General features: G+C 45.9%; 1 protein-coding gene and 1 pseudogene across 1 annotated transcript; both read right to left on the reverse strand.

The window, feature by feature from the left end:
- Positions 1–709: 709 nt before the first annotated feature.
- On the reverse strand, positions 710–5502 carry LOC144937243 (diamine oxidase [copper-containing]-like). The gene is made up of 3 exons (XM_078864642.1): positions 5198–5502; positions 2863–3001; positions 710–997 (listed from the first exon to the last, which is right to left on the reverse strand). Exons 1-3 carry the CDS (start codon positions 5500–5502, stop codon positions 710–712), a joined length of 732 nt encoding a protein of 243 aa, XP_078720768.1.
- A 16-nt stretch (positions 5503–5518) lies between these two features.
- On the reverse strand, positions 5519–6310 carry LOC144937251 (diamine oxidase [copper-containing]-like; annotated as a pseudogene).
- Positions 6311–13121: the final 6811 nt, after the last annotated feature.

Below are 13121 nucleotides of genomic sequence, written 5' to 3' on the forward strand. Positions count from 1 at the left end.
TGTAATCAAGTTCAGCATAATACCACCAGATCTAGGGACAAACAATGTCTTGCAACCTGAACACAGATTCCAATTCCTGATCTGTCTCGGTCAAACCTGGACAGGTGGCAAACCTCTTCATAGGCCAAGCAGGCCAGGCACCTTACCTTGCCTGCATCCCTTGCTAGGCTCCCTGGGCTGGAGCACCATTAATGGAATCTCAACACACTGAGATTATTGACTGGTGATTCGAAATACAAATGCTATGCCAAAAAATAAAGAGGTTTTCAGTGATTGCGCAACGTCTGTGGAATGGAACGAAGTTATGTGCAGAATTGTATTCATTTTTGCTTAATACCCACATATACACAAGGTGTCAGAGAGTATCTGTACAAAAGAACTGGCTTTACAATCCACAGTAATTAATTTAATTGGGAACAATCTACATCCAAACACTACCGAACATGTCCTAACATGTTTGAAAACAAATGACTACGGTACATTATTTTGTCTGTATATGTCTCTTGCACGTGGGTAATTTCCATTCTCATTTCATCCAGGCTCTGGTTAATATTTGCGCCCACTGCACAGAGACTTTTCGATGAACCTGCATACTATTTCATATTTTTTTTTTCACCATATATTATTCATAACGTGTTGAATAAATGCAAGAATACAATTGATTTAACATGACATCACAGCTATCTCAACAGTACTGTGTGCGTTTCACTTACACAGGAGTGCGTGTGCCGTTGTAAGCTAGTGGCTGAATGTCGGGCAGGCACACGCTGGGCTCAGTGGGGCTCTGCTCCGTCCACCAGGACACGACAGGCTTTCCAGAGCTGTGGGACCCAGGTCGCAGGATCACGACGTCCCGCGAGGCCACCGATGGGTCCTCGTCGTAGAAGTTAAACGGCCGGAAGAAGAAGCCCACGCCATTGCAGGCGGTGGCCGTGTTGGGGACGTCCTCCGAGTGGGGGATGTGCACGAAGCCCACCGTTACCCAGGCCACCAGGTCCTGCCCAGCAGCACGACCACAGGCGATGGCGTTAGCACTTGTGAAGCCTCGATTGTTCTTACATCAAGGAAAGCGAATATGAACCAGCCAGGTGGCTCAGCGGTAGTGCATACGGCTCAATGGGAAGATTGCTTATTGAAATCGTGGTTGGCGGTCGACTCAGTCCATTATCCCTCTTGGGTGGGCTAAAATAAGGACCACTTTATGGGGAAGTCGGCAGGGGTTGTCCCATGGATACAATCGCCCCTGTCAAATAAATGTGTATTTTTCACTACTGGCTCAAAGTTTTAAACGGGAGATAAACACTACCTCAGTGTTCATTTGAGTAAGAAATCACCTTGACAAATCACGTTGACTTATTACATGAACAAAACATTTTGATGTTGCAGTTGAAATCTGCTTGCCTTATTAAGAATGTTTTCTTTAAGAAAATATCTCTCCCCACATCTCAACTCCTTGCTACAAGTTAGTGCATCATCAGTGCAGTTTTTGAACTACCCTTCTGGTGCAATGCAGGAAAGTAGCATGGCCAAGAGTTTATTTTCTTTTTCTCATTAACAAAGTTTCATCCCCATGTATAAAGTGCATTTTTGGCATTCTATATGAATATAGTCTCCTTTATATAACAACACTTTTTCACATAAAATGAACAGTGAATGCATTTTTCAGTGAGCTAATTCAAAAATATCCAAGAACACGAAACACGTGTTGACATATTTGTAAGCCACCTCATTCACGATCTTAATTTTGGAGCTTTCGTGACTGCAGGAATTATTCTTTGTTTCTTTCGGTTAAGTCACGTCTAAAGATAAAATAATAAATTAAAATAATAGTATATTACGACGTTTCGATTGCAACACAAGCAATCATCATCAGGCATAAAAGAAATAGCAACAAAAATCTAACTAGAAAACTATAGACAGACATACAAGCAGACAGACATCACAACGGCACACAGAGAGAGGACACATATCGGCACAAAGAGAGGGGTCGTTTCTGTGACGGTCCCTTAAATATAGAGAGGGGGGGGGCGGGGACGGAGAGAGGGAGGGGGCAGAGAAAATTAGCATATCAATGAGTGTACGGCAACGTACTGCTGCTGCAAGTAAGATGACGACGTGGCACGGGCACGCAAGCTTGAAAATTAGGAGAAAGGCACACGAAAATTAAATAACCTAGCAAAATATCGAAATGTGATGTAATACAACACAGAGAGTCGGTTAACACACAATTAACGCATAGCCTGGTTGATTACGTATTTCAAAGATTGCTAAGTTAGAATTTTAAGTGTGAAAATTCCTTTTCTCTCTCTGGCTATGTGTTTTCTCTGCCTGTGTCCTCCCTTTGGAATTTTCACACTTAAAATTCTAACTTAGCAATCTTTGAAATACGTAATCAACCAGGCTATGCGTTAATTGTGTGTTAACCGACTCTCTGTGTTGTATTACATCACATTTCGATATTTTGCTAGGTTATTTAATTTTCGTGTGCCTTTCTCCTAATTTTCAAGCTTGCGTGCCCGTGCCACGTCGTCATCTTACTTGCAGCAGCAGTACGTTGCCGTACACTCATTGATATGCTAATTTTCTCTGCCCCCTCCCTCTCTCCGTCCCCGCCCCCCCCTCTCTATATTTAAGGGACCGTCACAGAAACGACCCCTCTCTTTGTGCCGATATGTGTCCTCTCTCTGTGTGCCGTTGTGATGTCTGTCTGCTTGTATGTCTGTCTATAGTTTTCTAGTTAGATTTTTGTTGCTATTTCTTTTATGCCTGATGATGATTGCTTGTGTTGCAATCGAAACGTCGTAATATACTATTATTTTAATTTATTATTTTATCTTTAGACGTGACTTAACCGAAAGAAACAAAGAACTCATTCACGATGTTTTCATCGTCTTTAAGGAAATCCTGGAAATAGACCGCTGGGTCCCAAGGGTCGTTCTGCTGATAGATGCTGGAGCTGTGTCGCTCAGTCTCTTTGAGTTTCGTCACTGCCACCTGGTACCTTGGGTAGAAGGGAGACATTAAATGGTTATGTGGAATTCATCACCATCACGATCCATGGCCAGATAGCCCATTTAGTTATTCGTTTCCACTTTTCTCTGTCTTGTACCAATATGCTCAGTTCACATCTTTTTGGCACTCATGTCTTATGTCGTCGTCAAGCCATTCTCTGTGAGGCCTTCCTCTATTTCTAGTTCCTTTCCATCTTTCCAAACAACACACTTTTAATGTCCCTATTGTTGATTATACATGTGTTCAAATAGTGCCAGTTTTTTTGGAATTAGAACTTATAATATACATCAAGCTGATAAATGTTGGTGTTATACAGTGTATGTATAATTTAACAATGTTTGAATAACAAACAAATGAGATTAAATGAAATATTTATCTTATGTAGATGTATATAGTGCCTTATTCCAAGATGTTTTACAGCAATTATATAATTGTAAATTATATTATAGTGGTTGAGATAAACAGTAGTATCATTCAGAGTGGTGGTGTAGTTATGATATGTTTTGATCGTCTTCATCCCCCCTTACCCCCCCTTACCCCCCCCCCCCAAACGTTCCACTTTTGCCACTTACATTATGACAGAAATAATCCATTCAGAAATCTCACAGATCATTGCATCCTTGTGTCAAAGAACGACAGTTTTCAAATGACTTATGAAAAATCGTTCCAGTGGCCTCTTTATCCCTTTGCACAGTATATGCCGTAGTTTCCCATACACTCTGTGATGATATTTTCACCTGATGGTGAAATTGATATTTTAATTCTCAGGGCTGGAAGTTACTTAAAGAAGAAGTGCAAAATAAAATTTAAATGTTTTTGTTGTTGTTGTGCAGTCATTGGTTAATTGTCTAAGACCAATGTCTCATGACACTTGCATACTAGGTTTAATCACAGGTTAATCACTGCTTAGATTTGGATTCAAGATCTGTTGTGTCAACATTCTGACCTTTGAGCCATCTGACCACCCCTTAGTTTCGAATTGTTTAGTTGTATATCAATTATTAACTACTACATCCAACATTTTATTTATTTATTAAAAGTGATAATTCTACCAACAATAATGACTTAATCAAGATTTTGCAGAGTTGTGTCTCAGTGGTTTAGTGCACTGCAATCTAAACTCAGCGAGCTAAATCTGATTTCCGGCCATGGCAAACATCCATAGCGAGTGATATCCGATTGGGTGCTGGGCACCTCTTACTAACCCACACTGACCAGTATGGTGAAGTATGGTCCATTAACTCATATGCTTAACATGGAATGGGGAAGCCATCATCCAGCAGTGGACTTGCAAACTTCTGTACGTTATTTTTAATTATGAAATCGAAATGGTCATTTTAATGAAATGTATTATTGTAAATATAAAACATAAAGACATCTTCCACCTATATGTACAGTAGCTATTTATTTGCAGGTTATATGCCATGCTTAATTGATAAAATCATCAATTATGTTCCATATATATTACTATAGTTGATTTACAAAGGCAATAAAAATAATTTCTGGAGTTAATTGTAACATCAGAGCTTCCATTGTGGAATGATCCTGAAAATGTCAATTTTCCTTCATTTTCTGTAACTTATAGACTTCAAAAGGTGTTATATTTTCAGTAACTTGTATTTAACTCTCGTGTTTGCGGTTCAGACAAGTAGAATGTTTTGTATTTATAATCTGGTATGATTTGATGTCTTGAGTAGTCATTGGTGGTTGCCTGATTGAAAACTATAAACTATTTTAATTTTACCAGGTGAGGCCCACTGAGCAATATAGCTGTTTTTCAGAAGCGACCTGGCCACAAATTATAACTTATTGCAGTGGGCTTATCATGTGGAAATGTATATCAGCCAAATACTCTTAAACACGTTTCTAAATGTAGAGGGGAAAAACTGGAGTACCCGGAGAAAAATCCAAGTGACCACGTGGAGATTGCGCAAACTCTAAATATACAGGCGTCAGGGTCGAGCTGGAACCCACGCACTCCATACCAGGCAATGTAATTCACATCTCGCCACTTTGGCGCCTGAATTGGGCTGTGACTATCAGCTCACTACAAAACAATAAGCTATTTTATTATGTAGGGATGCAGTTTCCCATTATTCAACCCACCATCTCGGTGAATTCCAGCCAAACATTCGTGAGGTCCCTAAATCTGCATGGGAAATCCCAGCAGATAAAACACAGATACCTGCTCCAAGTGGCAGCTTTCTCCTCTTCGTAATCCTCTGGCAACAGGGGGTTTCCGTGGCTCGTGAGCTGCACGCGATAACCACGCTGGGCGCCCCACTTGTTTCTGGCGTTCTCGTTCATGAACACCAGGTATGGAAGTCTGACGTCGAACTTGAAGGCTGCCTCCAACTCTGTCTTCTTGAGGTCGTGCTTCACGCGGGGCATGACCTTAGCGTGCTCTGGGCTCCAAATGACGGTCGTGTTTTCGAGCTGCAGGCTCACAGTCTTAAAGCTGTTGCTTGTGCCTGTGGACAATAAAAACATCGTGAAATGCAAATATTTAGAAACCACATTCACTTGAACAAAATAAAGCAATGCATGAACAAAACAATATTTCGTTTAATGGCTGCAAAAAATACCCTTCCATAAGTCTGAATAATTAGACCCAAGACCTCCTATCTCCAGACTTAAGCCCTCTCAATGGTATGTCACCTGCATTAATGCACTTTTTAGTACAGTTTGTATACCAATAACCATAACTTTCTTTGAGGATGTGGTTAACTTTTTCAAAAACTCTAGGCATAAATTCTCCATGTAATGCCTTATATTCCGGGATTGTCGTTGGCCGAGAGCTAAAATTAATAACGCGTTTCCTCGTTGATGGATTGTGTGGCCGGTACCAGGTTGGATTCGGAAGCGGGCCTATCAGATATTCTGCGACCGACGGTTGAACGTTGGCTCCGCGGAAAACCACTGCTTTAGCAACTCGAGTAGGCTTGGCTTTTCCATGGTCCAAGTAATGCAAAGCTTCCTTTTTGTCTGGGTTGTAGAGCTCTATCATGTAGATGTAGTTGCTGTTCACGGTAGCTTCTGAGGCAACAATATTGAGCTCCTTATGGCTCACCAGGAAGTCCTTGACGGTTGTTAATTCTGTTGGCGTTAGGTCGGAAAATATCTCTATTGCCTTATAATCCAGTTTAATGCCATTTAGAACAAATTTATTGGGGCACTTCTTGGGAAAGTTTGCATTTACATGGTGGTGAATCAAAACTGATGCCAGAATAATGCTCAGGATGATAAATAAAAGAGCAACGTATGTCCATACCCTAGAAACGGTTTTATTTTTATTCATTGTTCCTTGTTATGCAGGTGACGTTTCACTTGTTTAGATATCTGTAATTAAAGAACAAATTTATTAAAATTGTACGACAATCATTTATTTACAACAGACGTATATTGCAAGCACAAAGACGAGTTCCATTTTGAGGACATTTTAGGGTGTATAAAAGTTAAACATATAGTCCACTTGCACTGCATTACATACTCATGCGTTACATCACAGGACATTGAGAAATGGCAACGATTTGCAGAGAGGTATTCATCCAGTGGTGAAATAATGATGGCTGATGAAGATGATGAAGTTACATTCATCTGCCAGCAATCCGCACGTCAAGTCAACGTGAAAGAGTAGAGTTCACTCTCGCGGAGGTCCTTCTGCCAGTAGAGGCGTGACACCTTCACCATTGTCAACGCATTTCTGTCTATATATCAATATTGACTAATCCATTTTAAAATGTAATACAGTTAAATATGACCACCTTTTTTCCTCTTCATGCGCGATTGTAATATTTTTGTCATTAATGTATTCAATAGCATTTTAGCATGGTTGGATACGTACGGTGCAGACGAAATTCAACAAACACGCACACATTCAAATTTTTCAAACACGAATTTGTATTCTAACGATGTGGTGTTGTATATATAGAAAGAAACACCAAGCAGAACCCATATATAGATTTAAGCACAGTGCAGATTTAAATGTACAGCTAAATAAGTATTATTGTCTCGGCCTCGCTGTGCGCTGCGTTGCACCGCTAGCTGAGTAGTTAACCTCGCGTCCAATAAACCCTCAGAGCCAGGGTGAACATCCGACTCCAAACGTAATTTATTGAATTGAACGAGGTAAAACTGGTAAAAAAAAACAGCACAGATACGGCATCTGTTAATACCCGGAAACACCAACACAATGAATGAACACCACAGCATCATAACATTGTCTTAAATAACATGTTTCTAAACAATAGATCCTGGATAGACCAGGCACCTACATTACCACTGAATAGCTATACAAGAGCATAAGCTGCTGTGTTACATAAAGGCACATCGTGTATTTATCACACTGCACCCCAAATGTACAGTATTACACATAACACTAAATTGTGGATGAGATATTTCATCATCCTTGCTCGCAGGATCGCAATATAGTTACTTGGGTATAAGTATGACTCGACTTATTCGATTACAAGTAACATTCACAATAAGGCAAGTTGCAGGCTTCGTTGTTAACTAGGCCTCGTATTTATCATAACAATGTAACAGCATTATAAAGGCATTTACAGCATTATAACGGTCATTCTAACATTATAACAGCATTCCCAGTATTATAAGAACATAAACGAACTTACAGACAATGCTTCTTAAAGTCCCACAATGGACAATAACAGCTGGCTTCACTGGGACGCGATTTGTGCCGCCATCTTTAATTCTGTGTAATGGCTGCCTCCAGCCTCGTGGTTGAAACTGTCAAATCGTAACTTCCTGGTCACGTGACCAAACTCAGCATCAAAAACTGGAAATTCCTGTGTACATACGCCCTCCCCCATCTCCCGTGAGGCAAAACCCCTGCCGTGAGGCAGAACACTCCCCGTCTGGTATCTAGGAGATACCACCATTTATTTCCTATCTCATAAACAAATGTATAACAACTTCAATGGGTCAACTTTTTGTCCATATCTTTGCGAGAGAGAAGTAGTACTGTCTCGACTATGGGCTTGACGAAAGTTATTGCGACACCTTGCTTCGCAATCATAACCTCGACCTTTCAAACCTTTCCATCGGCACTGGGAATCGACTTGAGGATGCAGCCAATTGGCCACTCATTCCGTTTAGCTTGGTTGTCCTTCAGTAAGACGAGGTCACCTTCTTGGATGTCTGGTCTGTTCGACTGCCACTTGCTGCGCACTTGGAGTGTCGCAAGGTACTCGTTTTTCCAGCGATGCCAGAACGTGTTGGCGAAGCTCTGCACTTGTCTCCATTGACATCTGTAGAGGTCTGCAGTGCTGACCTCCTCGGTGGGTGCTGTGAGCACGTCTGTCTTCTGGATAAGAAGTGTAGTAGGAGTCAAGATGAATGGTGACTCCGGGTCGGTTGAGACGGGGATCAGGGGTCTTGAATTAATTATGGCTGAGACATCGGCCATGAGAGTGGTCAAGACCTCGTGTGAGAGCCGTGTGGACCCGACATCACACAGCATGGAGTCGAGAATGCGTCGAGCAATCCCGATCATGCGTTCCCAGGCTCCACCCATATGCGAAGAGTGAGGAGGATTGAAGATCCATGTGCAGCCTTGGTCACTAAGGTATTTCTGGACAGAATCATCTTCGACATTCTCCGTATTGATCTTAAGCTCTTTACATGATCCAATGAAATTGGTTCCAGAATCAGAACGGAGTTGCTTGGCTGGCCCTCTGATGGCGAAGAATCTCCGGAGTGCATTTATAAAGCTTGCAGAGTCCATGGGCTCGATGACTTCGATGTGCACCGCTCGTGTACTCATACAGGTGAACAGCACTGCCCAACGTTTGCTGTTCGCGAGCCCTCCTCTGGTGCGGCGGGAGATGACTGTCCATGGTCCGAAAACGTCGATCCCTACAGAGGTGAAGGGAGGTTCTACACTGAGTCGATCGGCTGGGAGGTCTGCCATTTTCTGTTCTTCCTGTTTTCCACGTAGCTTGCGACACGTGATACACTTGTGCATTGTGCTGGTGATGCACCTCTTTGCTCCAACGATCCACAACCCTGCAGATCGGATTGCTCCTTCTGTGAAGTGCCGACCTTGGTGCTTGACCTTCTCGTGGTAGTGAAATAGAGTTCACGACTCTTGGACGCCGGAGTTGGAGGCACACGGGTTTATTCACACAGCACGGTTGTGGCATACAACACTAGAGGGGGTGTCGGCCCCCTCACCCGGCTAGCTGGGGATACACGCGCTAGCTACTTCCTAGCCTGCCTCCTAGTCCTCCTCTAACGGGCTAGGGGAGGCTATCTGGCCCGACACTGGTAAGTCGGGCCCGGTACCCTGAGTCCCAGACCAGCGCTGACAAGAGCACCGGCTCTGGATCTCGGGACCACGCCGCTGGCTCGGTCCTGTTCGGCCCTGATAAGGACGGCGAACCAGGGGAGTCCAGGGCTCTAGCTAAGACGTCTTCAGTCTTCACTGGTTAGCTTAACAAGAACCCCGAGCCCTCCGCTACATCCCGGAGGATCATAACTCCGAATCAGCCCCCCCGGGGTACCTGGCGCGGACGTCGTAGAGAGCACCTCCCCGTGCACTCACGTAGCCCCGCCCACTGTGTTTGTTTGCCATAAGCTGCCATGCATAACGGGCACTCTCTCTAACACCCCTACAGTAGTAACGCACAAGTAAATTTGCGATGTGGCTCTGGCTTGGGATTATGAGGGGGTTTCGTTCATTTTCATCAAATTTTGCATTCCCTAGCCGACCACCTATCCTGAGCAAGCCGTCTTTGGCAATCCTGGGGTTTAACTTCCTGAGGGTGCTGACCCTAGGAAGGTTAATGGCATTGATCTCACTTGCATAAGCTGCTCGTTGCACACAGTGGAATATTGATTTCCTTGCTATGGAAAGCTCATCTTCAGTGCGTGGCACTGTGCAGTGATGCCATCCATTGCAGCTACCAGTGGTGCCTCTTATCGGGCGATGAAAACAGTCTGCAATATGTGTTAGATGTGCTATCGCTCGCACGAGCGTCGTCCATTTCAAGAAATGTTCAAAATAGTGGGGACTCAGTGGACTTCTTGGTCGCACATTTGTTACGAAAGTTGTCACGTGAGGACGAATCTCCTTATCTGACTCGGGTTCTACGAGTCCATACGTCTCTTTGTTAGTACATGGGCCACCGTCACGTCGTAAGAGGAACGTTGGACCCGTCAGCCAGATGGTTTGCTTCAGCAGAGATGCAGGGACGGACCTAGTTGCGAGATCTGCTGGATTCTGGTCAGTTGGTACGTAATTCCATTGCTCCGGCGGCGTCGATCTCCTGATGCGTTCCACCCGGTTGCTGATGTAGGTGTAGAACCTTCTGGTTTGGTTGTTTATATAGCCTAGTACTACCTTACTGTCTGTGTAGAACTTGACCGCGTACAGTTTAATGTTCAATTCGTCTAAGATCAGTTCCACCACTTCTGTAGCTAGAACAGCTCCACACAGCTCGAGCCTTGGGATGGTATGTTCCGGTTGTGGGGCCTTGCCGTGGAACTCCTTCCAGGATTCCCACTCGGACGACAGCTCCAGGTCTAGGAACGGAGAGGCCACGGTCGCAGCAACCACTGCCACGACCACCAGCAGAGCGACGAGCAGCAGCTTCATCTTTGTCTTCTTCCTGTCAGTCATGACTGGCTTGGAGAAACGTGGAGGAACAAAATCCAGTGAAAACGGTGGATGTACAAGCGAAGTTGTGTTGATCGTGGTGGTTTCTTTGTAAGTCTGCACGGTACAGCCTTGACTTCTCTCTTCGAGTTTCTCTTTCAGTGTGAAGTGGTTGGGGCACGGTTTGAAGAGTGACGTGTGTCCATTCGTGAGCACACTCGTTCTGAATGTGCTAATGTGGTCTGGTTTGTGTGTTCCATCGAGACAAACATCACCTACGATGACCCATCCTAGGTCGAGTCTCTGGGCATAGGGAGCGTCGTGAGGTCCGTTGCGTTGATCACGAACCTTGTGGACTCTCAGCATGTCCCTGCCAAGCAGAAGTAAAATCTGTGCCGCGTGATCCAATGGCGGGATGAACTCTGCTATGGGTTTCAGGTGTGGGTGGTGACGTGCGACTTCGGGCGTGGGAATCTCACTAATGTCGTCCGGTATCTCATTGCACTCTGTCACCGTAGGAAGGGCTAGCTTCATAGTGCTATCCATGGTTTCCACCATGAGGCTGCTCGCTCTTCTTCCCGCTGTCTCTATCAGTCCTGAGCATGTTTTGAGCGTGTAAGGAAAGGAATTCCCACATACGCTTAGCTGACCTTGCCAAAGACTTGTTGCTCTGGTCGCCCATTATGGCATACATCCTTACTGCCCTTTCAGGATGTCCTTTGGGATACACTCGGACGAGGCATTTCTTTGAGCAAGATCTTCCTTTGAAGCCTTACCCACAGACTTCTGTGCATTTAGTTGTGATTGACTAAGTGAGTGCGGCGGTCTCACCTTGCTCCTCGCCGTGCTCTGGTTTGGGATCGGAAGCCTTAGTGCCACTAGGTTTGGAGTAAAATGTGTGCAGAGCAGTTGCGTGTTTGTCACTGCCACATTCCTCGCCCTTGATATCTGTGTAAAGGGGAGCCGACACAAGATTGCAGGGGTCTCGTCCTTTATTCCTTTTCTTCTATCCACACCTGTCCCCAGCCGTCCCAATATCGTTCCCGCCAAAGGCCCCCCCCCTTCCCGCCCGTTCTCTCCTTATATCTCCTCGATCACCCCTCCCACTAACCCACCTATTGGTGGGAATCCTTCCCCTGACACCCCTACATCAACGCCCCCCCCGGAGAAAAAATAACCGTCCTCGGTTCTGCCTCCCCCATGGACCATTTAAGTCTCCCCATGCCTCCCACCACTGACAGTGACGACAGCCCTTACCCCCCCCACAACCATACAATGCAATATAACACAACGAAATCAATTGCGCGGCCTGCCCATGTCTCCAGCCAGCATCCCGTAACAGCCCGGACATCCACAGGCAGCAGATGACCGTGGCGGCCCCCTCCTTCGGAGGCCCTCTCGTCGCGGTCCCTGGTTCGGTGGTGCCGGTGTCGCCTTGCCTGGCGCCGCTGTCTCTCCGGCCCCCGCTCGTGCCGCCGCTCCGTCAGGCCTCACATGGGGTGCTGTAGGTGACAAGGAAACACAGGGCACCGAACCCCCTGCCGGTCAGCGCGTGGTGGTCGGCGACCTTGGCCTGGGTAGGGATGATGATGATGTTGGCAGTGATGTTGGTGGTGATGTTGGTGAAGATGACGGTAGAGAGATGTATGGCTTAAGGCGGGTGGGGTGTACAAACCATCATCGCTTACCCAGTTGGACCTGGACGCACTGCGGTCGGAGTGCTTTAATGACCTCGCCCGGCCCTTTCCAGGGTCGGTGCAGCTTTGGTGAGAGGCCAACCGGCCCCTGAGGACAGTGTAGCCATGCCTGGTCCCCGACTTTAAAGGGCTTGGCTGTCACTGTCCTCTCCCGTATCCGTATATTACTCTCTTGGCTCGTGGCCGATGCGGCCTCGGCTGCTTGGCGGGCCTCTCTCAAATAAATGAGGGAGGTCTTTAGTGCCTTCGGCCATGCGTCGGCTCTTGCGGGAATGTCCGTCAGCTGCACCTCAATAGGCAGAACGGGATCCTGTCCGTACATCAGGAAAAACGGCGAGAACCCCGTCGCCGCGTGTGGGGCCACCCTGTACGCCGCTAAGACCGATGGAATGTGGAGGTCCCAGTCGGACTGGTTTTCGTCCACCACTTGGGACAGCATGGCCACTATGGTGCGGTTAAGCCGCTCTACCATCCCATCGGTCTGGGGATGATACGGAGATGTTCGGACCTTTTTAGTGCCCAGGAAAGAGCAGACGTCCTTCAATAGCTGTGAGGAGAAATTCCTGCCCTGATCCATGAGCAACCGCTCCGGTGCCCCCTTATCAAGGACATAGCCTCCCACGAAGGCATCGGCGATGGTCTGTGCCGTTTGATCCGGGAGGGCCCACGCCATCGGCCACCTCGTGCAGTACTCGACTCCGACCAACAGGTATTTATTTCCCCGTGGCGTGACCGGCAGTGGTCCCAGGATGTCCAACGCAACCAATTCGTTGACCCTGGTCACCGTGATGGGCTGT

Source organism: Lampetra fluviatilis, chromosome 2 (genome assembly GCF_964198595.1).
Source record: "Lampetra fluviatilis chromosome 2, kcLamFluv1.1, whole genome shotgun sequence".
NCBI classification, from domain to species: domain Eukaryota; kingdom Metazoa; phylum Chordata; class Hyperoartia; order Petromyzontiformes; family Petromyzontidae; genus Lampetra; species Lampetra fluviatilis.

Bases quoted from the DNA above. Each gene is read 5' to 3' on its own strand.
- LOC144937243 (XM_078864642.1), bottom strand. From the start codon at position 5,502: ATGTTTTTATTGTCCACAGGCACAAGCAACAGCTTTAAGACTGTGAGC. The intron at 3,002-5,197 runs GTATCTGTGTTT...CTTCTACCCAAG, and splicing joins AAAGCTGCCACTTGGAGCAG to GTACCAGGTGGCAGTGACGA. The intron at 998-2,862 runs GTTTCTTTCGGT...GCTGCTGGGCAG, and splicing joins ACATCGTGAATGAGTTCTTT to GACCTGGTGGCCTGGGTAAC.